This window comes from Rhinatrema bivittatum, chromosome 4 (genome assembly GCF_901001135.1).
Source record: "Rhinatrema bivittatum chromosome 4, aRhiBiv1.1, whole genome shotgun sequence".
NCBI lineage: Eukaryota > Metazoa > Chordata > Amphibia > Gymnophiona > Rhinatrematidae > Rhinatrema > Rhinatrema bivittatum.
Window position 1 is genome coordinate 460,615,623 of NC_042618.1, and position 21,150 is coordinate 460,636,772.

Genomic DNA, 21,150 nt, shown 5'->3' on the forward strand with positions numbered 1-21,150 from the left:
AACAGTGGCCAATCCAGGTTGTACGTATCTGGCAAGTACCCAAATTGTAAATAGATCCCATGCTGGTATTGTGCAGTAATAAGTAGTGGTTATTTCTTAAGACTACTTGGTTAATAATTTATTGACTTCTCCTCCAGGAACTTGCCCAAACCTTTTTTAAATCCAGCTACACTAACTGCCTTAACCACATCCTCTGGCAATGAATTCCAGAGCTTAACTGTGCATTGAGTGAAAAAGAATTTTCTCTGATTTGTTTTAAATGTGCTAATTACTTACTTCATGGAGTGCCCCCTAGTCCTTCTATTATCTGAAAGAGTAAATAACCAATTCACATTTAACCGTTCTAGTCCTCTCCTGATTTTATAGAACTCTATCATATCCCCCCTCAGCCATCTTTTTTCCAACCTAACTGTTCTAACCTCTTCAACCTTTCCTCATAGGGGAGCCGTTTCATCCCGTTTATCATTTTGGTTGCCCTTCTCGTAACCTTTTCCAGTGCAACTATATCTTTTTTTTTTAGATGCGGCAAACAGAACTGCACACAATATGTATGCAGTCTCACCATGGATTGATACAGAGGCACTATGACATTTTCTATTGTATTCACTATTCCATTCCTAATATTATATTTGTTTTTTTGACTGCTGCAGCATACTAAGCCGATGAGCTCAATGCATTGTCCACTATGATGCCCAGATCTTTTTCCTGGATGGTAACTGCTAATATGGAAACTAACATGGTGTAAGTACAGCATGGGTTACTTTTCCTTATGTTTATCATTTTGCACTTGGCCACATTAAATTTCATCTGCCATTTGGATGCCCAGTTTTCCAGTGAGGTCATTCTGTGTCAGAAATTCAGTGCAATCAACATAACAGAAGATCTTTCAACGATTCAGTACACAAATACAGCACAGTTTAGAAAACATAAAGAGATATATATATATATATACACACACACATACCTTGTTTCCATGGTTTGCATGAACCAGAAATCAATTCCAAACATACTCAATGTGTTTCAACATATCACTGTTATTCTTTTATTAGATGATATAATAAAGGTACAATCAAGGAAGGAGCTGAAATACATAAAGAAACCTTCCAAAACAAAAACCTGATACCATCTAAGTGGCCATCATACAACTCCCAGTATCCGTTACCTTCATTTGCATTACACATAATCATTGGCCAAATCTCAGTGCCTACTTTTCAACTTTTTTGTATGCAAATAAAACTTCTTATAACTTGAAACTCCCTGACACGGGGCCGCATTTCATTCACTGCATCGGGGGAAGTTCATGAAACAGCCACTCTCCTCTCCCCTCCCTAAATCCATTCAAATATCAACAGGTTGTTTTCATTGCCACAGACTTTGTTCTTGGCACCAAAATCAAAAGACCGGAAGTTGATATTTGAATGGATTTAGAGAAGGGAGGGGAGAGGAGAGTGGCTGTTTCATGAACTTCCCCCGATGCAGTGAATGAAATGCGGCCCCGTGTCAGGGAGTTTCAAGTTATAAGATAAGTTTTATTTACATACAAAAAATAAGCTTAAAAAATTGAGACGTAAGCGCTAAGATTTAGCTGATGATACCGGGAGTGCCTAATATGATGGCCACACAGCTGGTATGAGGTTTTTGTTTTGGAAGGTTTCTTTATGTTCTTTTATTAGATACCTTCTAGGCTTACATAGTCTTAGACTAGGGAGAAATACTAAACAGTACCTACATATTTTCCCGTTACAAATACAGGGTGAATGTTTGGGAACTACTCTTAGGCCCAAACTGGTCACACACTGCATATTTCTAAAATTATAAATACATTCTTTACCTTTACATTCTGGTCAATTTATACATAGTTTTGCCTTTAAAAGAAAGTTGCACCTTCAGCATCCTGTGCAGTATTTCAGCAGTAAGCGTTCATTCTCACCCTGAGTAGATTAGTGGTTAGTCTACTTCTGAAAGTCTTCGAGCTGATCTCTTGAGGCCCAGTTGGAGGCAGCCATGCTCACAAAGGTCTCTGATTGGTCACTGGTTCATGTAATGTGCTTTATAATCTGGACCAATCAGATCTGGCAAGTATGAGGTCATCTGTGGCTAAGATGGCTGCCCTTAGAGATTCAGCAGAATTCTGGGACCACTACTGAAATTCAGTGGTAAAAACAATGGATGTGAGGCCTCATCATGCATACTTTCCAAAACAAGTGATGGGAGAAGAAACACAGCTTGCTTTTAAAGAAGCAAGACAAGCCGAAGCGTGTCTCTCAAATAAGGCAGCGGCTGGATTCCCTTTTAGAAGTTTTCATTGTGCAAACAGGTGCCATATCATCAGAAATTGAAAATTAAGCAAACTTCCTGAAGGGGCCTGTGAGGATCAGGCAAAATGACCTTGTGACAGCTGCAGACGATCTGAGCTTTCAACTTGAAGGGAATAACTTTTTATTCTTTCCTCTGATGCTGAGAGGGCGGTAGCAGGAAACAGACAAAGATAAGTGATGTGGTAAAAGCCAGGGGCCCTGTGGGTCACTTCAGCTGTTTTTATGTGGTGCCCAGCTGCACAGTAATAATGAGAGTTGGCATGCGATGGTCTTAGTCATAACCGGGGGAGCACCATCCAGGTATTTCCCAGGGAATGGGCTTATCTTGGACTGTAACCCTCAGTCACATTTCAGCTAGTCAACAAAACAATCCTTGAACGGCAGTCCAAATCTGTCTTATGTGTGTTTTTATGTGTATTTTATTATGTATATTATATCCTGTAAACCATTTTGACAAACTAATTGTTTTAAAAGTGGTATATAAACTTTTTAAAAAAATAAATAAGTAAGTAAATAAATAGACCTTTTTTTTTTCTAAAACTGGTACTAAAACACAGAAGCAAGCATCCCCCCTTCCCAGGGAGAGAATCTGGAACAGGCCATGTTATTTTTACCATCTATGTATGCACTTTTAGGCTATGTATGTTGCAGCTAATCTGCAAAGGGCAACCAACTATGTGGTTTCCTTTTGAAAATTTGATGCCAGCAAAAATATGCGTACTAAAAGCACCCATGTACTTTGCACCTGCTGTTTCAGCAGGTGGGTGGGTGAGGTCAGTGGGGAACTGCAGAATTACACATGTATATTTGAAAATCTGCGCTGGTTTACTCCATCTCCCCCAACCTAAATGCCTTCAGGAACGCCTCTTTTTAAGCCGGCTAAAAGTACATACACTGTGGATGCCCACACAAGCTATCTCTCGGGCAGAGGAGGGCAATTTTTAGATCAGCCAAATTATCCACGTAACCCTTGGACTGGTGTCCCATTACAGGACCGCAAGGACCACATCTCGAAACAGTTTAGTCAAACTTCTTTATGGATTGTATTTTTCCTCCGAGTGCCCAGAATTCCCTGATGCAGAGGAAGGTTACCCTTCTAGGCTTTGCGTATGAAGTCTTGTAAACAGCACCAATGATCTCATTGTTGCAAACAGTTGTAATAAGCAAGTTGGAAGCTGATATGGTTTAATCAGCTTTTACTGATTAAAAATGGAAAATCTGATAAGTTCTTTACAATTCTTGAATTTTACAGAGTCCTTATTACAGCTTCAGATCTCCAATAAATCTGTGACCTTGTTTCAAATGAATTTAGCTGGTGGCTAAAGACTATTTCAATTATGCAATGAATTCCTTTCTAAAATTTGGGTAGTTTTTAAGCCTCCTCCAAATAAATGGTTCTTAGGATGTTAGCCCAATTTAATTATGTTAATGTTAGTCCCATTGGTCAAACCTTTCCTGCGGTTTACTCCATGTTCTCCTCCTTCCTTGTGTTCTTATCTGAGTTTTACTTTTATTCTGCTCTCCTCCCTTCGTGGTCTCCTTGCGATGACCCTGGATATAGCAGAGTGGTGCCACTGGTCTTCCTACTCCCTCACTCCTTCTCCCTGAGAATGTGGACTCATTCTTCCTAGAGGGCACTGATGGCCCTAAGGTGCTCTTCCTGTGAGACCCCCCACTTCCTCTAGATGGAAGAAAAACGGAGTCTCTTGGCCCTAGGGTACTCAGGTAAAAACAAAAGACAGATTTCTAAGAAAAAGGAGATAGGAGGGTAGAAAACGTCCTCCTCACCAAAGAAAGGTTTCCAAACAACCGTAGCACCCTGTCCTCTTTACTCAACCCAGTGCTCCATCCTCGAGACCCAAGGGTCCTTTCCTAGGATGGTGGCAAGGGTTTATATAGTCTAAATAGCTCACCATCTCCAACTCCCACATGAGGGCGTTAACATCCTCACTGCTCCTATTCCCCCCACCAATAAAAGAAAGACCATTCCTCTTTAACTGAGATTCTTTAGGCTCTCAACACCCAGATAATCGGCTCAGGAAACTTTCCACCCTGTGTCAACTATATTAGACTACCTGTGATCAATCAGTTCTCCACGCCAACTCAATAAATAACAAGACATACCCTGTGGAGGAACCTGAAGAACTGCCATCCTAGAAAGAGTGGAAACCACAGTAGGCAACGCGATATTTGTTACCCACACATATTGATCTTGCCAAGGACTGGTCAGCCATCTTCCCATGCATTTGGTCTCTTACTATGTGCCAGTGCCGCCAATCCCTTTAGTACTTGCAGGTCAAAGCAAGTAAAATCTCCTCAGCTTCTTCCTCTGTTTACCCAGGAAACAGAAGATGGCTCTGCCACACCATGTAATTACTGCGTGGAAGGGATGCTCAGAAGGCAGAACACTTTGTCCTGGGATTAAAAGAGAATTTGATAGCTTGTACTCTTAACACCACAATTAAAAATCTGCTGGTAAATAATTTGCACTCAAGTCATGGAAGACACTATCTGTTAATGGCACCTCACACATAAATGGCAGTTTTCTTAAGCATCTCGTCTATGAAAATAAAACTATGAAGGAAAGGGTTAACTCTGTTTAACTGCAAGTCTCCCCACTGACAAATCAGCCAGCAAAGAAAACAAATTTCCTCCAGTCATTATCTGGCATTCAAAAGTACGAAATGAACACGTTTAATATTCTCTGACAGCTCTGAGAGGCAAAGATTTCACAGCAGGGTTTTAGAAATAATTCTGCCCTTGGATAGGTCAGCAAAAGAAATGCACTCCTAACCCCCAGCCCCTCCTATTTCACGGCAAACTGCGAGAGGTAAGAAGAAAGTAGTTACAGGCCTCTGCTCCTCTAAGGCTGCAGTGCCCACTGATTATCCTGAAGATGAGCGAAAGCTCGCACACTACATCACCACCAGATTATTTTTACAGCTATTCTGAATGCAGCTTTCTCTAGAAGTGATGCAAAAAATAAAACAGGAAGTGCTTCCGATTTTATACCTGGGCCCCTGTTCTTTTCCTATCTCGTCAACTACAGTTAAGCAGAATGAAAGCAGAGCTTTAGACAGCAAGGAAACAAAACACATGGGACCGCAGGATGCTTTTGGTAAAAAACTGGGGGAAGCTAAATCCCAATCACATAAATCCACTTTGTTAACTGCTGCATCATCGTCCGAAGTGACTGAAGAGAGGAAGATGGACTAACACAGGAAGTTTATTTAAATATCCAAAATACCTGAAGCTAGCTCGGAAGATCGATTTATTCATGTGGCAGATGTCTGCAGTTAAAAATCTCTAAAAAAAAAAAAAAAAAAAGCCTCTGTGATCACATGGGATTCAACTTCTGGGGTAGGTAAGCTATTTTCAACTATACCAAAATCATAAGCCCTATGGACACCAATACAACCAGCAGGGCAGCCCTTACCTTGCTCTACACGCATTTATAATATACATCGAATAGCTATTTTCTTTTACAATTTAACAAGTTTTTATTTAAGCAACATTAGAAAATTTGTATAGCATTAAATTATTATTCTTAAGAACAAAATTCTATTTTAAAATAAATCATTCCCCTATAAACCTCTAAAGGGTCTGATTTGAACAAGCAGAGTCACAAGAAAGTGTTCATCGGCATTACAGTTGCTCCTTACAGAGTAACGAATATAATTTAGTGCTGACTTCCTCTTAGCATAATTCTTAATAGTTGAAAAGATGAATTTCTATAGTGTTATGTCCCTTGCTTGTAGTGAAGAACAAGATAGGGACTGCCCTGTTGGTTCTATTGTTACAAACCTTATGTTAAGCCAAGGTCCCCCAACTTCTCAAGAGAAGGGCCAAGGGGCCACATAGGACATTTCAAATCTCCGAGAGGGCTGGGGGTCCATCAAGCCCAGTATTCCCGTTTCCAACAGTGGCCAGTTCGGGTCCCGAGTACCTGGCAGGATCCCAGAAGGTGGACAGATTCCATGCAGGGACAAGCAGAGGATTTCCCCAAGTCCGCCTTTCTACTGGTTTATGGACTTTTCTTCCAGGAACAGCCTTTAAGGTCTGAGGGAGTACCAAGATTTGAAATGCCGCAGAAAGGAGGCGGCGGGGGCAGGGTTCCCAGGTATGCAGAGGTGCGGCAGTGTCAGTAATAAGCGTACCTGGGGACTCTTTGGATTTCCCCATAGACTCAGGCTCTCCGTGGGGGGGATGGACACTGAAAAGCTCTGGGCTTCTCTGTTTACTGCTCCAGTGAAAGCTTGCAGGTAGGGGAGAAGGAACCCTGGAGCGCGCACACTGCAGGCAGCGGGTGGGGAGAAACTGCAGGCGTGATTCCAGGACTTGGGACTCAGCTGAGGGTAGAGTAAGGGTGCACAAAAGTCTGCAAGCTTTGTCTTATCAGGGGATGGGAGCAAAGAAAGTGCTGGGGTCATCCCTGAGGAGGGAAAGTGGTGGGGGTGGCAGCAAAGAGAGAGGGGAATGAGGGTGAAAGAAGGTAGATCCAGAAGTAATCTAAGGAAATATTTCTTTACAGAAAGGGTAGTGGATGCATGGACCAGTCTCCCTGTAAAAGTGGTGGAGACAAGGGCAGTATCTGAATTCAAACAAGCATGGGACAAGCACAGAGGATGTTTGAGGGAAGAAGCACTTATTTATTTATTTATTTTTTTTTTAATTAGCATTTCATATTTCGCTTTTTACCATGAATGGCCTCAAAGTGGATTACAATATATTTAAAGTAAGTTACAGTAGGGTTCAATCAACAATATTGATTGAGGATCTATATATTTAAAGTCAGATTCATAGTTAGGTTCTTTTGTTGTTGCTGTAGAAATAGAAATACTTTGCTAGACAGGAAGTTGCTGTTGGGAATGTTTGGCTAAAAGGTTATGCTTTAACCTTCTTCCTGACAGGTAGCTGGGCTCCAAACATAGGGATAATGGAAGCTTGCTCCAGGTATTTGGTGTATAACAGCTAAAGGCCCAAAGTCTGGTGCAGGACAGTTTATCAGAGCTGGGGTGGAAAGTAGAGCCAGTTGGGAAGGTAAGAGTTCTCTCTTGGGTGGCATAAGGGAGTTGTGAGAGACATTCTGGAGCCTGTTTGTTCATGCAATTAAAGACAAAGCAAGGGGTTTTGAATCTGATCCTGCTCTCTATTGGTAACCAGTGTAGTTGAGACAGAATATGTTTTATGTGGTCAGATATCTTTGCTCTTACTAGGCTTCTAGCTGCTGTATTATTAGTATCCTTTGTTTTCAGTTTAAGATGATTTTCACCCACAAATTCCCAGATTTTTCCAAAGGTGACATTCGGTTTAAACTGACATTCACCCTAATTTTAGGATGATGAAAAAGCTGCACCAGAGCTGCAGATGTAGCATTTCAAGGCCTCCTCCAGTCACTGCTGGAAGCCAACGTGGGCCAAAGTGCTTGCTGGGTTTCAAGTCCCACCCCCCCACCGGTGACTGCGCACATCCTCCAGCGCTGAACATGCTGTGTTTCAAATCCTGCTTCCTTACCCCCCAAGCAGCCAAAGTGCCTGCTGTCTGGGGCCCTGAATGCATTTCAAGCAGGCCCTGTCCACCAGAACCTGGCTCCCTGCTTCAGTGCTGCAGAGCACGGGAGCCTCAGCAAGCTGCTGCCGAGGGAGAGAGAAGAAGCCGGGAGCCACCACCGGTAAGGAGGAGTGCCGTCACTGTGTGTGCGGAGGGGAAATGGGCGGGGAGGAAGGGAGATTCTTGGTGAGGTGGGAGGAGAGCGAGAGAGAGGGGGGCATGTTAGGCAAGAGATGTGGATAGAGATGGGGATGCTGCTGAGTGGGTGGTGGGAGAATCTGTTTATGCTGCTTTATTATCCTGGCTTCTGTCCACCAAAATAAACTCTGATATTTACCCGGAAAAATAATGAGTCATTTTTTTTCAACTGATTTTCTCCTGTTTTCGTTCTTATCATAATAAACCCTGATAAATTCCCGGGAAAAATAAAGAAGAATAAAAACCGAAGGTCCCTAAGTATTATGTAGGAGCTGGAGGGAGATGCCATTGAATTAAGAACTGCAGTGCAGCACTTGATGCAGATGGGCAGATTAGATTGGCCATAACGTTTTTATGTTTCTATGAAACGCATTACTCCTTCCTCTTACCTCTTTCCCCTTCCCCTCTCTCACCAATCAACAGCAATCTCAGGGTGATCGCAATTCAGAAGTTCCCAGGTGAAAAATGTTTGTGTCTTCCCAGATATTTCCAAGGCTACAAGCACAGATTCTTTCTTTCTAATCAACTGAGAGCACTGCCGCAAGTAACGTCTTAGCATAACCAGCTGTGGGCTCCGCGCCTTGATAGGTTTGCTTGTGTGTTGTGGGCTAAGGAATTATTCCAATGGCTTATTCTTGTGTGACAACCGGGCTTCTCTTCCTTATGTCTCCGTTTCCTCAAACCCCGCCTCCCCACCATACTTAGCATGGGCTATGAGGCTTTGATGCCTGTGTTTATATGACTTAAAACAAACTTCTTCCGTGTTATGCTTTTGGTTGGCTCAATGTATTGCTCTCAGATATACATTGTTTGTGTATATTTAGAAAAAGTCAATAAACAGCAAAATCAATGAGACAGAGTCAGTTTTACTCATGTTTTAAGGAATGCCATGATTGCAGCTCTGTTGTGTATCACCGTTCATGGAGATACGTTTTCCAGTTCTGGGAAAACTATTGTTCTAGAGGGTTTTCTATTTACTGTAAACATTTTCTGCACAAATATCAAGGAGCATTCATCCCAGGAAAATCTACCATACTGCTGAAAGTCTGTACTTAACATCCCATGGTGTAACAATGCTGCGTTCAGGCCTTAGTAACCCTATGCTCAGGCAGACTGCCTACCATTGAGGGAGAATGTGCATGCCATCTGTTATTAAGTACTGGATCTGGCATTAACTTAAACAAAATATGCCCCAGAGGTTCATGGCAACTGTATGGTCCTAGTATTATGCGCCAATCAATAAGACTGAAGGGTAGGAAACTCAGATTTTACTTTTAACAACTCTATAGATTTAAATTACAAAGGAACTTTGAGGACTTGGTACTGCACCAGGAAGCAAACTGGGCACAATGGATGGTCTTATGGCCTTATCTGCTGTCATATTTATTCTCTGTTTCTATTATTCACCAGAGGTCCTCTTTTAACTCACTTTAGACAGTGGTTCTCAAATCTGGTCCTCAAATAGAGCTGGGTCTCAAGGTAACCTCAAGATACAAATTACCCCTGGTCTTAAAACAGATATACTCAGATATATCTCATGATATTCATTGTGGATATTCTGAAAGACAGACCATACTGGAAAACCACTACTTTGTTACAAAGGTAATGAAGCTGCCCAAGAAAGAATAAACTGTGCAGAAGCTTTCAAACCTAAGCCTTTTTACTAGAGTAAGCATCAATGTTTCCCTGATTAACTTGCACACAGAGGGGTTGAATTGGCAAAAGCCTGAAACCCCCGAGGTTTTAACCCCAGCTACCGTAGCTAGGATTGAATTCTTGAGGCTCGCAGGGCAGCCCAGCAAGTCGCTGAACTCCCCCCCGATGCTGCGAACAGCTGGGCCTCTCGCCCATGGCCGGACACCACTGAGCTCCTCACGTGTGGCAGGACACCGCCATTACCACCGCCTCCAGCGGTCCCTGCTTAGGTGCACACATGCCTGACCGGCCAGCATTTAAAGGGTCCACTGGGGGAGAAGTCTGCGGCACCCTAAGATGATTGCTGCTAAGCTCTACTTAAGGGCTTTCAGGACCTCACTGCCTTGCCTCAGCAACATGTCTCCCGCCTTGCAGAATGTGTTGCTACAGCATTTCTGTTTCCAGCCTTGTCTTGCTTTGCCTTCCAGCCCAGCCTTGTCTTGTCTTCCAGTCACGCCTTGATTTCTGGTCCAGCCTCGTCCATCCTTGTTGTCCCTGTTGTCTTCCAGTGTCATATGTTTCTCTTCCTCCACCCTTGGCTTGTCACTCCAGATCTTGACCTCTCACTTGGACCTCATCATGATTGTCTGCCACCTGGATCCTGACCTCTTGCCTGGAATAGACTAGGATTGCCTGCTGCCTGGACCCGACCATTCTCACCTGCTGCCTGCCCCGACCTTGGATCTCCTCTGACTCTTTTAAGCCTGTCTACCATGGCTCTGGTGTGTTTCTGGATTCTAGTATCATCTCCGCCCTAGGGACCTGCCTAAATCCTGCCAGCTGCCATAATACAAGGGCTCAATCTGCGGATGAGGGGTTGGTAAAGGTGGAACTCCAAACTGTCTCATTACAGGGCACATTCGCCAGCTGCCGGCGTAAGCCTCAGGGGTTTGCATCAACTACATCTCAGCACTAAGGGCTCACACAACTTCTATCCCTTACAGTGCTACTAATTTTACTTTTATTCATTTATTGGTTTTATATCCTGCTTCATTCATGAAAACATACTTGGAGCGGGTTGTAGTCATTACATAAAGCTAACATGGCGGTGACGAACCAAAAACCAGATCCACCCACTGTCTTCTGCTCATAGCCATTATTATTCCATTTTCCCTTCTCAATAGTGATGGGTGGGAGGGAGAAAAAGGGTGGGAAAAAAAAAATAAATGGATGAACTGCGTGGCTTGCTGGGCAGACTGGATGGGCCGTTTGGTCTTCTTCTACCGTCATTTCTATGTTTCTATGTTTCAAGCTTTACAACCACAGCACCAGACACTTCTTCACTTCCCCCACCCTGCAGCTGTAACCTCTTCAGAATACACAACTTAAATAAAAGTGTCTTCATTTCTTTATGGAATGCTTTCAAATCAGTCACAAACTTATTATCACTGGGTACAGGGGCGGACTGGCCTATGGGGGGATCGCTCCAGTCACGTGGTCTGCCGTGCGCGGCCGTGACAGAGCCGCGCTCGGCAGACCACGTGATGTGTCCCTGGGCGGCGAATACCCGGGCCGGTCCGACATCGTGAATCCGCTGCTGACTGGTTATATCATTCCAATGCCTAGGACACAGAAGGTGGCCCAATTTCTGTAGCTTCACAGACCTTACAGGGGGAATTTCTATCTGGACTGACTGTGATGCCCAGATAACTCTCAATGATTCATGAAATACCAGTTTGTCCATCAGATAACCTGGCACCAACCCATGAAGGGCCTTAAAATCTAAACAGCACCTTAAAACGTAATCGAGCAGCAAAAGGTAACCAATGCAAGGCCTTTAAAATCTGGGTACTATGTTCATTATGCTTTGCCCTATAATCAAGCATGCAGTGCTATTCTGCATCACTTGAAATCTTTTGGACAATTTGGGGTAGATTTTATAATTTAGCACGAACGCGTACTTTTGTTCGCGCACCAGGCGCGAACAAGAGTACGCGGGATTTCAATAGATACGCGCGTAGCTGCGCGTATCCATTAAAATCCGGGATCGGCGCGCACAAGGCTGCCAATTTTGGGCAGCCTGTGCGCGCCAAGCCGCGCAGCCTGCTTCCGTTCCCTCCGAGGCCGCTCCGAAATTGGAGCGGCCTCGGAGGGAACTTTCTTTCGCCCTCCCCTCACCTTCCCCTCCCTAACCCACCCCCCGGCCCTATCTAAACCCCCCCCCTACCTTTATCGCCGGATTTACGCCTGCCGGAAGCAGACGTAAATCTGCGCGCGCCATCACCCGACCCGGGGGCTGTTCCGGAGGGCGCGGCCATGCCCCCGGAATGCCCTCGGGCCGAAACCACGCCCGCGGCGCTGCCCCCGAAACATCGCGTCACCCGCGCCACGCCCCCGAAACGCCGCGTCACGACCGCCATGCCCCCCCCCCCCCCGCCACGCCTCTCCATGCAAGCCCCAGGACTTTCGGCGCGCGCAGTGGGGGGTTTGGGGTAGGTTTTTGGGGGGTACGCGCGTATCCTACGCGCATACCCCTTTGAAAATCTACCCCTCTTTTGGGTATCCCAACATTAAAAAGCATTGGCGTAATCTAATTCCGAGAGCTTGAACAATTGTTCTGAAATCCTCCACAGAGATGAAATGTTGAATATGTCTAAGCTCGTGCAATACAAAACAACAACTTCGGCTCTCTGAGGCAACTCCATCATTGAACAAGAGTCCACACCACCACCCAATGGCAGCACACCCTCAGAGATCAGAGGAGCAATACTGCGTAGTTTAACTGTGGGAACTAACTGCGACCAGGAAGATCTAAGCCACAATAATTCATATTTTACATGGTTAATTTTCAGTTTGTTAACCTACATCCAGGAAGCAATAGATTCATAAATAATTAAATATAATTTTAGCTGCAAGGTAGTGGGCAAAGCTCTCACAATTCAAAGAAGAAATTGACAGAGAAGTTTCCAATAGTGGTTTAGTTCTCAAACCTCTGACCAACTCAACTAACTCTTGCGGTCTATAAACTGACTGACAGGCGATACAGTAAGGGCACGTAAGAAAAAGTGCGGCAGTGCCGGGCGCCCGCTCGTTTGCCGCGCGCACAGTTCGTATCACATACCGCTCGATACAGTATTTAAATGGTATGCAAATGCAAGCCATGTCCAAAGCACGTCCATGAAGCGCAATCCATTTTACTGTATAGAGCGCTATACAGTATCCTGGGACCGCTGGTACCTGTCATTTCAAATGTCATTTCAAATGACATTTGAAATGACAGGTACCAGGACGTCCATCCGGGCGCTCAGGTCACGGCGTGCGCTCATGCGCCTTCGCTGCTTGAGCGCCCAAATTGGACATGCATTCATGCACCTTCGCCGGCGGGGCTGCTGGAAGCCGCTTTCACCGCCGGCTGCCCCCGGGAGGCAGGGGAGCCGCGGTGGGCGCCTCGGGAGGAGGGGAGAGAGGACTGGGGCTGCTGGAAGCATGCAGAAAGTTTACTTTTGTTACAATTTCTATTTGCTTTAATAACATGTCGAGTCGATTTTCGCCCTGCGCCTTGCTTCGGGAGGGGGGAGAGAAGACTGGCAATCCCCGATGCCCGAGCATAGGAGAACGAGGCCCGAGCGTAGGAGAACCAGACCACACCATGTTATTCGCTTGCTCCAACCCACACACTTATTTGACTGGAGCCTGCCTACTGCTGTCACATCCCTCTAACGCCAGTTTCAGGGTAGGTGGTAAATTAGCGGGTTAAAGACACGGCAAAACAGTTGGTTAAAAAGGCGATAATCGGGCCGCACTTTACTGTATGGGAGGGAATAGCTAATCCGATCGTTTACATATCATATACATGCCGCGGGCGGAAAGGGAACGCGTCAATTTAAAGAAGCGGTAAAGATTGGTAAAAACGGATAGTGAATCACGGGTTAGACTTACGCGGCCAAATTGTGGGTAGAAAGCGGTTTAGAAACAGGGTAACTGCGGCCGCACTTTACTGTATCGGCCTGTGAGTAAATAAATTAGCAAAACATTATGGGGCAGATTTTCAAAAGGTTACGTGCGCCAGGCCTACTTTCAAAAGGCCCGGCAATGCACGTGAAGCGCTGGGACGCATGTAAGTCCCGGGGCTTGCAAAAAGGGGAGGGGGCAGGGTGGGACCAGAGGCTCCCGGCACAGCGGCCATTTGCCGCTGTGCCAGGGATCGCACGCCGGCAATTAGCTGGCACACGCAACTTCCTTCAGCCCCAGGGCTGAAGTAAGTTTTGAAATAAAAGAAAATTCGGCAAAACAGTAGGGGAAGGGAAGGTGGGATGGGGGGCTAGGGAATGGGGAAAGGCTGCGCAAGGTGCACAACTGTGCACCCCCTTGCACGTGCCGACCTCCAATTCTATAACTTGCTCGTGCCTGCACGCGCAAGTTATAAAATTGGGCGTATGTGTGCGCGTCGGGTAGCACACGCACATGTACACCCGCGCGCTGGTTTGAAAATCTACCCCTATTTTTTGTATTGGCAAGCTCTGTGTTAAATAACCTCAGACGTTATTTACATTTGGTCTTATTTATTTTGCTACCAAATATCTTCCACTTGTGCTCAAGTCTATGAGCCTTTTGCGCTCTCGTTAGTTAGTAAACGATGGGGCTTTATTAGTTGCCCTCACTTTGTGGTTCTTTATTGGGTCCACGAGATCAAGGATTTTGGTCAATTCTACATTCCAAATATCAATAACTGATTCTATGGGCACACCATCTAATTAGGCAGCAAAATCACTTAACTCCTCCAACCTATTTAGGATCAACTGTGCTTTAAACCAAAATTTCCTAATTACAGGAATAACTGTAGCTTCTAAAACCTGACATTTCAATTACAAAAAAAAACAGGTCAAATAGTAGTTGGATCGAAAAAGAGGGGTAACTGGTACTACTCCAGAGCTAAAAAAAAATATCTTGATTCAAATAAACAAAATCTAAAATACAGCCATCCATATGCATTGGCACATTTACCATTTGAGTAAAACTCAAATCCAACATGCAGTTTATAAAACCTGCAGAAGGTCCTCCCTAATGAGCCTCTATGTGCAAAGTAATCACCTAAAATCAAATGGGGAAAGTTAATTGACAGTTCTGATATCATATTTATCATGCCAAGCATTTTTCCCATAGACACAGAATGGGAGAAGCCTTAGTAAATGAAGCTCAGAGTTTGTTAAATCTCTAGGAGGGCAGTAAACTAAACATTAAACAAAACCATCCAGTGCCTGTTAGCTGGCTGAGCAGAATCTGAGCCACCAGCAGCCTAGGTCAACATATTATGGCCGCTCCTCCGCATATTCCCTGGACTCTAGAATGCCCATTAAGTGAGCAATCAGGGGATGGAGATCAGATTTCCCAAGCCAGCTTTCCGTAACAAAGTATGTCTACTCGCTCATCAGTAAATAATCTGACTAAATTGATTTCCCATTTGAAATTTAATGTTAAAACAACATTAAATTAGCTTATATAAAACAGAACTGACACTTCATACCTAATGACAATCTAAGCTAGAATCTACACAAAGTGGAAGACATAGGGTGCAATTTAAACTTCTGAACCTTGTGTATAAAACCTTTGGGGAAAGGGACTGTTATACTTAAAACACAGTTACAGTCGGACTTTTCTGTGTGACTCTTGAGATGCTCATAGGGAATTTTTTTTTATTGGAACCACCAATTAAAGACAAGAGACGAGTGGTGATGGGTGGCAGAGCCTTTACCGTAGCAGGTCCTTCGCTATGGAACAAGCTCCCTCTGAAGTTAAGGAGTCTGGATTTTCATAAGAACTTTCATAAGAACATAAAATTTGCCATATGAGGTCAGACCAAGGTTCCATCAAGCCCAGTATCCTGTTTCCAACAGTGGCCAAGCCAGGTCACAAGTACCTGGCAGGATCCCAATGAGTAGATAAGATTCCAAGCTGCTTAGCCCAAGAATAAGAAATGGATATCTACAATTCTACCTGAATAATGGTTTACGGACGTTTCCTCCAGGAACTTGTCCAAACTGTTTTTAAACGCAGCTACACTAATAGCTTTTACCACAACCTCTAGCATCGAATTCCAGAGCTTAATTATGCATTGAGTAAAAAAATATTTTCTCTTATTACCTTTAAATGGATCATCTACTAATTTCATTGTGTATCCTCTGGTCTTTGTACTTTTCAAAAGAGTAAACAACTGATTCATGTTCATTTATCCCACACCACTTATTTTTTAAACTTCTGTCTCATCTCCCCTCAGCCGTATCTTCTCCAAGCTGAAGAGTCCTAACATCTTTAGCCTTTCCTCATAGAGGAATCGTTCTATCCCCTTTATCATTTCGGTCACCCTTCTCTGTGCCTTTTCTAATTCTGCCTCATCTTTTTCGAGATGTGGTGACCAGAACTGCACATAATACTCAAGATGAGGTCACACCATGGAGCAATACAGAGTCATTATGATATTCTCTATTTTATTCTCCATTCCTTTCCTATATAATCCCCAGCCTTCTATTTGCTTTCTTGGCTGCTGCTGCTGCACACTGAGCAGAAGATTTTAACGTTTTATCAACAATGACGCCGAGATCCTTTTCCTGAGTGGTGACTCCTAATGTGGAACCTTGCATTGTGTAGCTATAATTTGGGTTATTCTTCCCCAAGTGCATCATTTAGCACTTGTCCACATTAAATTTCATTTGCCATTTGCATGCCCAGAATCCAAATTTTGCAAGGTCATCTTGCACTCTCTCACAATCCTCTTGTGATTTAACAACTTTGAATAATTTTCTGTCATTGGCAAATTTGATCACCTCAATTATTGGTCCCATTTCCAGGTCTTTTATAAATATATTAAAAACCAGTGGTCCCAAAACAGATCCCAGAGTCACTCCACTTTTCACCTTTCTCCAATGGGAAAATTTACCTTTTAGCCTTACTCTCTGTTTTCTATCTTTTAACCAGTTGGCAATCTACAACAGGATACTGCCCCTATCTCATTAATTTTTAATTTCCTAAGAAGTCTCTCATGAGGGACTTTGTCAAATGCTTTCTGGAAATCCAAATATACTATATCAACTGGCTCACCATTATCTACCTGTTTATTTATGCCTTCAAAAAAATGTAGCAAATTGGTGGGGCAAGACTTCCCTTGGCTAAATCCATGTTGGCTTTGTCCCATTAAACTCTGCCTATCCATATGTTCAGCAATTTTGTTCTTTATGATAGTCTGACATCCGTACCATGCAATATGGTAGGAACTAACTGGTTTGTAGTTTCTGGATCACCACTTGATCTCTTTTTGAAAACTGGAATTACCTTGGCAACCCTCCAGTCTTCAGGTACTATAGACAATGTTAATGATAGTTTACAAATTTCCAATAGCAGGTCTGCAATTTCATTTCTCAGTTCTTTCAGCACTCTGGATGTATACGAGCTGGTCCAGTTGATTTGCTACTCTTTAATTTGTCAATTTGCCCTACTTCATCTTCCAGTTTCACTAAGATTTGTTTCAGTTCCTCTGAATCATCACCTTTGAATATCATTTCTGGCATGGGTATCTCTTTTACATCTTCATCCTTGAATACCAAAGCAAAGAATTCATATAGACTGTCTGCTATGGCTTTGTCATCCTTAAGTGTCCCTTTTACCCCTTGATCATCTAATTGTCCAACTGGCTCCCTCACAGGCTTTTTAAATAAAATGTACCTGAAAAAGTTTTATTATGAGTTTTTGCTTGCAGGGGAAGCTTCTTTTCAAATTCTTTCTTTACCTTCCTTATCAATGCTTTGATTCTGACTTGCCAGTGCTTATGCTGTTTCCTGTTTTTTCCATTTGGATCCAGTTACCATTTCTTGTAAGATGTTCTTTTAGCTATTATAGCCTACCTCACATCACCTTTTAATTATGCCTGTAGTCGTTTAGACTTCCTTCCACATTTTCTAATGCATGGAATACTTCTTGTCTGAGCTTCTAAAATGGTATTTTTAAACACTATCCATGCCTGAACTAAACTCTTAACCACTGTACTTGCTCCTTTCAGTTTTTTCCTAACCATTTTCCTCATTTTGTCAGTCATCTTTTTGAAAGTTAAATGCTGTTGCCTTAGATTTCTTTCGTGCCTTCCCTCCAGTTATTACGTAAAATCTGATCATGTTGGGATCACTATTGCCAAGTGGCTCCAACACCGTTACCTCCTGCACAAAATCCTGTGTTCCACTAAGGACTAAGTATAAAATAGTTTCCCTTCTTGTTGGTTCTTGTACCATTTGCTCCACAAAGCAGTCATTTATTTAATCTAGGAACTTTACCTCTCGAATGTCCTGATGTGACATTCACCCAGGAGTGAAACAAATTTAGCAAACAAATAGAAATAAATATCATCAGCAAAACCTGTGATCTTACCTATAAATGAAGGGTGCCACTGTGGCGGTGTTTGGGTGACTGTATTGTTGCTGTTGAGGAAGTTGGACAATGCAGCTTCCAGTGGTTTGTCCAACATTTCCAGTCAAGGAAACAGAAAGAGCAGCACAGGAAGTAGGAGTAGCAGCTAGGTTGGATGCCTTTCCTTCAGAGGGAGCCAGACTGCAGGGTGTGGTGGGCTTTTCATTTGCTTGGGATTTTGGCATTGGCTGGGTCTGGTTTCCTTTAGTAGTCCTACATCTGTCTGGCTCCTTGGCTCCAGCAGACCCTGAAGATGCAGGCTGTTTTGCTGTAGGCACCTTTGACCCAGGTTTAGGTATCCCACTAGAAGAAGGAATCAAACTTTCTTTCTTGACTGTCATTTTATTTCCCTTTGGGATCAAGCTTGCAATTTTGGAGGGCTTTTTTGTTGTTTCAGCGACAGGCAACTGTTCCTTATCTTCTTTTATAGTCTTCTCAGTGCAAACTTTACTTTTGTCCCTGTTCTTTTCTTCTTTGTCCTTTGGCTGAGGCAGAGACTTTTTATTGCTAAGATTTTTGCTTCCGGCTTTTGGAGGCGTCAACTTAGGCGACACTTTAGGACTGCTGCTGGTGGATCCACCGCTGGTTAACCCGCTATAAGAGCCATCAAGTTCTCCACCCTCTAGGAAAGATTCATCCTCTCTCCCAGTATCACTAGGCCCTGAACTTGGTGACAAGGTAGGTCTTAAGGCAGTCCTTGTATTGACAAACTTGAACTTTTCTAGCATCGATTTCTGTCCCGATGAAGGGGTTTTGGCTCCTTCTGACAGAGGCGGCTTGAGTCTGTCTGAAGACGGCGTTGGGGAAGTTGCGGGGCTCGGCTGCTTCACAGACAGCATGGTAGAGGTGGCACTGTGCTTGACATTCATGGATTTGCTGCGCCAGGGCTTGCTGGCACTTGGAGAAGGAATGGCAGAGACCAGCTGCTGCCCAGAGCTTGCAGGGTGTTGCACATTTCCATTCATGCCAGCAGATGGGTGAGGGCCTTTTGGTGAATCTACAAAAGATAAGCGCAACAAGAAATAAATTATATATGGCACTGTTTCTTCTACTTTCTCTCTACTTCCAGTTCCATGTTAACATCCCATCGGATCATCTACTGAAAAGCACAATGCCCACATTAACATTTTATCAAATGCCAGAACACAAAAGGCTATTGGAAGGAGCTTATCCGTGATGAAATGAGGTTACACATTTGCAGAAACACTGTTGCCAAAACAGACTTTCGATTATCAGAAATGAACTGACCCTTTATGTTTTCATTCTTCCAAAGCTGCAAATCAAATCCTAATTGATATGTAAACTTGGTATTCAATGAAGTAAAACTGGAGCTGGGACGCTTAATGGTTATAGCCCGTAATAAAACCAAACTGAACACCTATAAGTTTTTCTTTCAAACTTCCAGATGTAGTGTTCAGACAAATCGAACAGAGGTTTTCCCATTCTGACCTCCATTTTTCCCTTTCGAAACAACCAGTGTGCTCAATTAACCATTTTCAATCAATCTGTGAGCCTCTCTGTTATAAAAAAAATTAATGACTACTGTGTTTTTACAAGCAGACCTCCTATTGTGTTCTTCTCTCTACCAAGAACACCTTCTGATTGAAGACTGCTTCAGACACTATAAAGCTAATGAAAGTAATTATGGAAGCCCGAGCCACTAGATAAATAAAGCTAACAATGTGCATGTTTTAATTCTGAAATGAACAAGTCAGGTATTCATTGCCTCACTGAATTTCACAATGGCATAGTAAAACCACAGCTACTAAAGTGTTACAAATGCTTCCTTTGTCCAGGTAAATATATTAAGGGGTTCTATTTGGACCCAATAACAAAATAAAATGTACTGGCCCACAGTGTGTGTGTGTGTGTGTAAGTGTGTATGTGTGTACACACACACACACAGATATATATAGGGTCCCATTGGGATCCCTACTAAGCAGAATGGCCTACTAGTTAAGAAAGGGCACTAGAGGACAGTACTATCTATTCCACAGCATTCCCACTAGAGGCTGCTGTTCTGGTTTGTTCCTGCTTGCATGAATGCAAGTGACCCCTAGTGTGCGTATAGATTTTTAGTTTGGATTTAGAGAGAAAAGGAGTATTTTCTTTCAGAATGAAGACCCAAAACTTGGGCTGAGGAATTTTAAAAATGTAAAGAAAGTAATTTCCAACTCACACCCAGTGGTTGGTAGTACATCGCTAGTGATCTTTATAGTAATTTACTCTATGTAATTTCTGTCATGGGAGAAAGCTTTTATTTATTTATTTAAAGCTTTTTTATAGCAGTATTAGTAGTTACATCATACTGGTTTACATCAGAACTGAAGGTGGAAAATACATCAAACAGGTACCGGGGATGGGACTACAGAGAACAAGAGAGACGTAGCCGGAAACTGGCAAACAAGAGCAACAGACTGTATAAAATAACAAGTAAATGATGTGACATAACTTTATACATAGGTTCAGATCACATACTGATGCAGCAAAGGGTTAAAGGCGCAGGGGAACTAATCTGGGTAAGCCTGTTTAAAGACCCAAGACTTTAATTTGTTTTTGAATTTGATGGTACAAGGCTCAAGTCGGAGGTTTGTGGGTAGTGAGTTCCAGCGAGTAGGACCAGCAATGGAGAGGGCTCGATCCCTCGTGGAGGTGAGGTGTGCCTTCTTGAGGAATGGCACGTGGAGGGTTCCTTTATTGGTTGCTCTAGTGGGGCAGTTAGAGAGTGTGAGGTGGAATGACTCATCGAGCCAGTTGGAGTTGTGTCTGTAGATGGATTTGTGAATAATAGTAAGGGTTTTATAGAGGATGCGTGAAGGGATCGGGAGCCAATGAAGGTCTTTAAGGATGGGGGTGATATGGTTCTCGCTACCGCATTCTGGAGCATTTGAAGCGGTTTTATGGTGGAATAGGGGAGACCTAGGTGAAGGGAGTTGCAGTAGTCCATTTTAGATAAGAGGGTGACCTGAATGACGGTATGGAAATCATGGGTATGGAG

The 21,150-nt window shown here is 43.4% G+C and overlaps 1 protein-coding gene across 7 annotated transcripts in view; it reads right to left on the reverse strand.

The window, feature by feature from the left end:
* The window catches only part of NAV3 (neuron navigator 3), a 971,329-nt gene that overhangs the window by 234,864 nt on the left and 715,315 nt on the right, over positions 1 to 21,150 (reverse strand). For all 7 annotated transcript variants that reach the window (XM_029597136.1, XM_029597134.1, XM_029597135.1 and 4 more), the window contains one exon: positions 18,114 to 19,149. In XM_029597136.1, the coding sequence (XP_029452996.1) occupies positions 18,114 to 19,149 (1,036 nt within the window). The remainder of the gene's footprint in view (positions 1 to 18,113; positions 19,150 to 21,150) is intronic.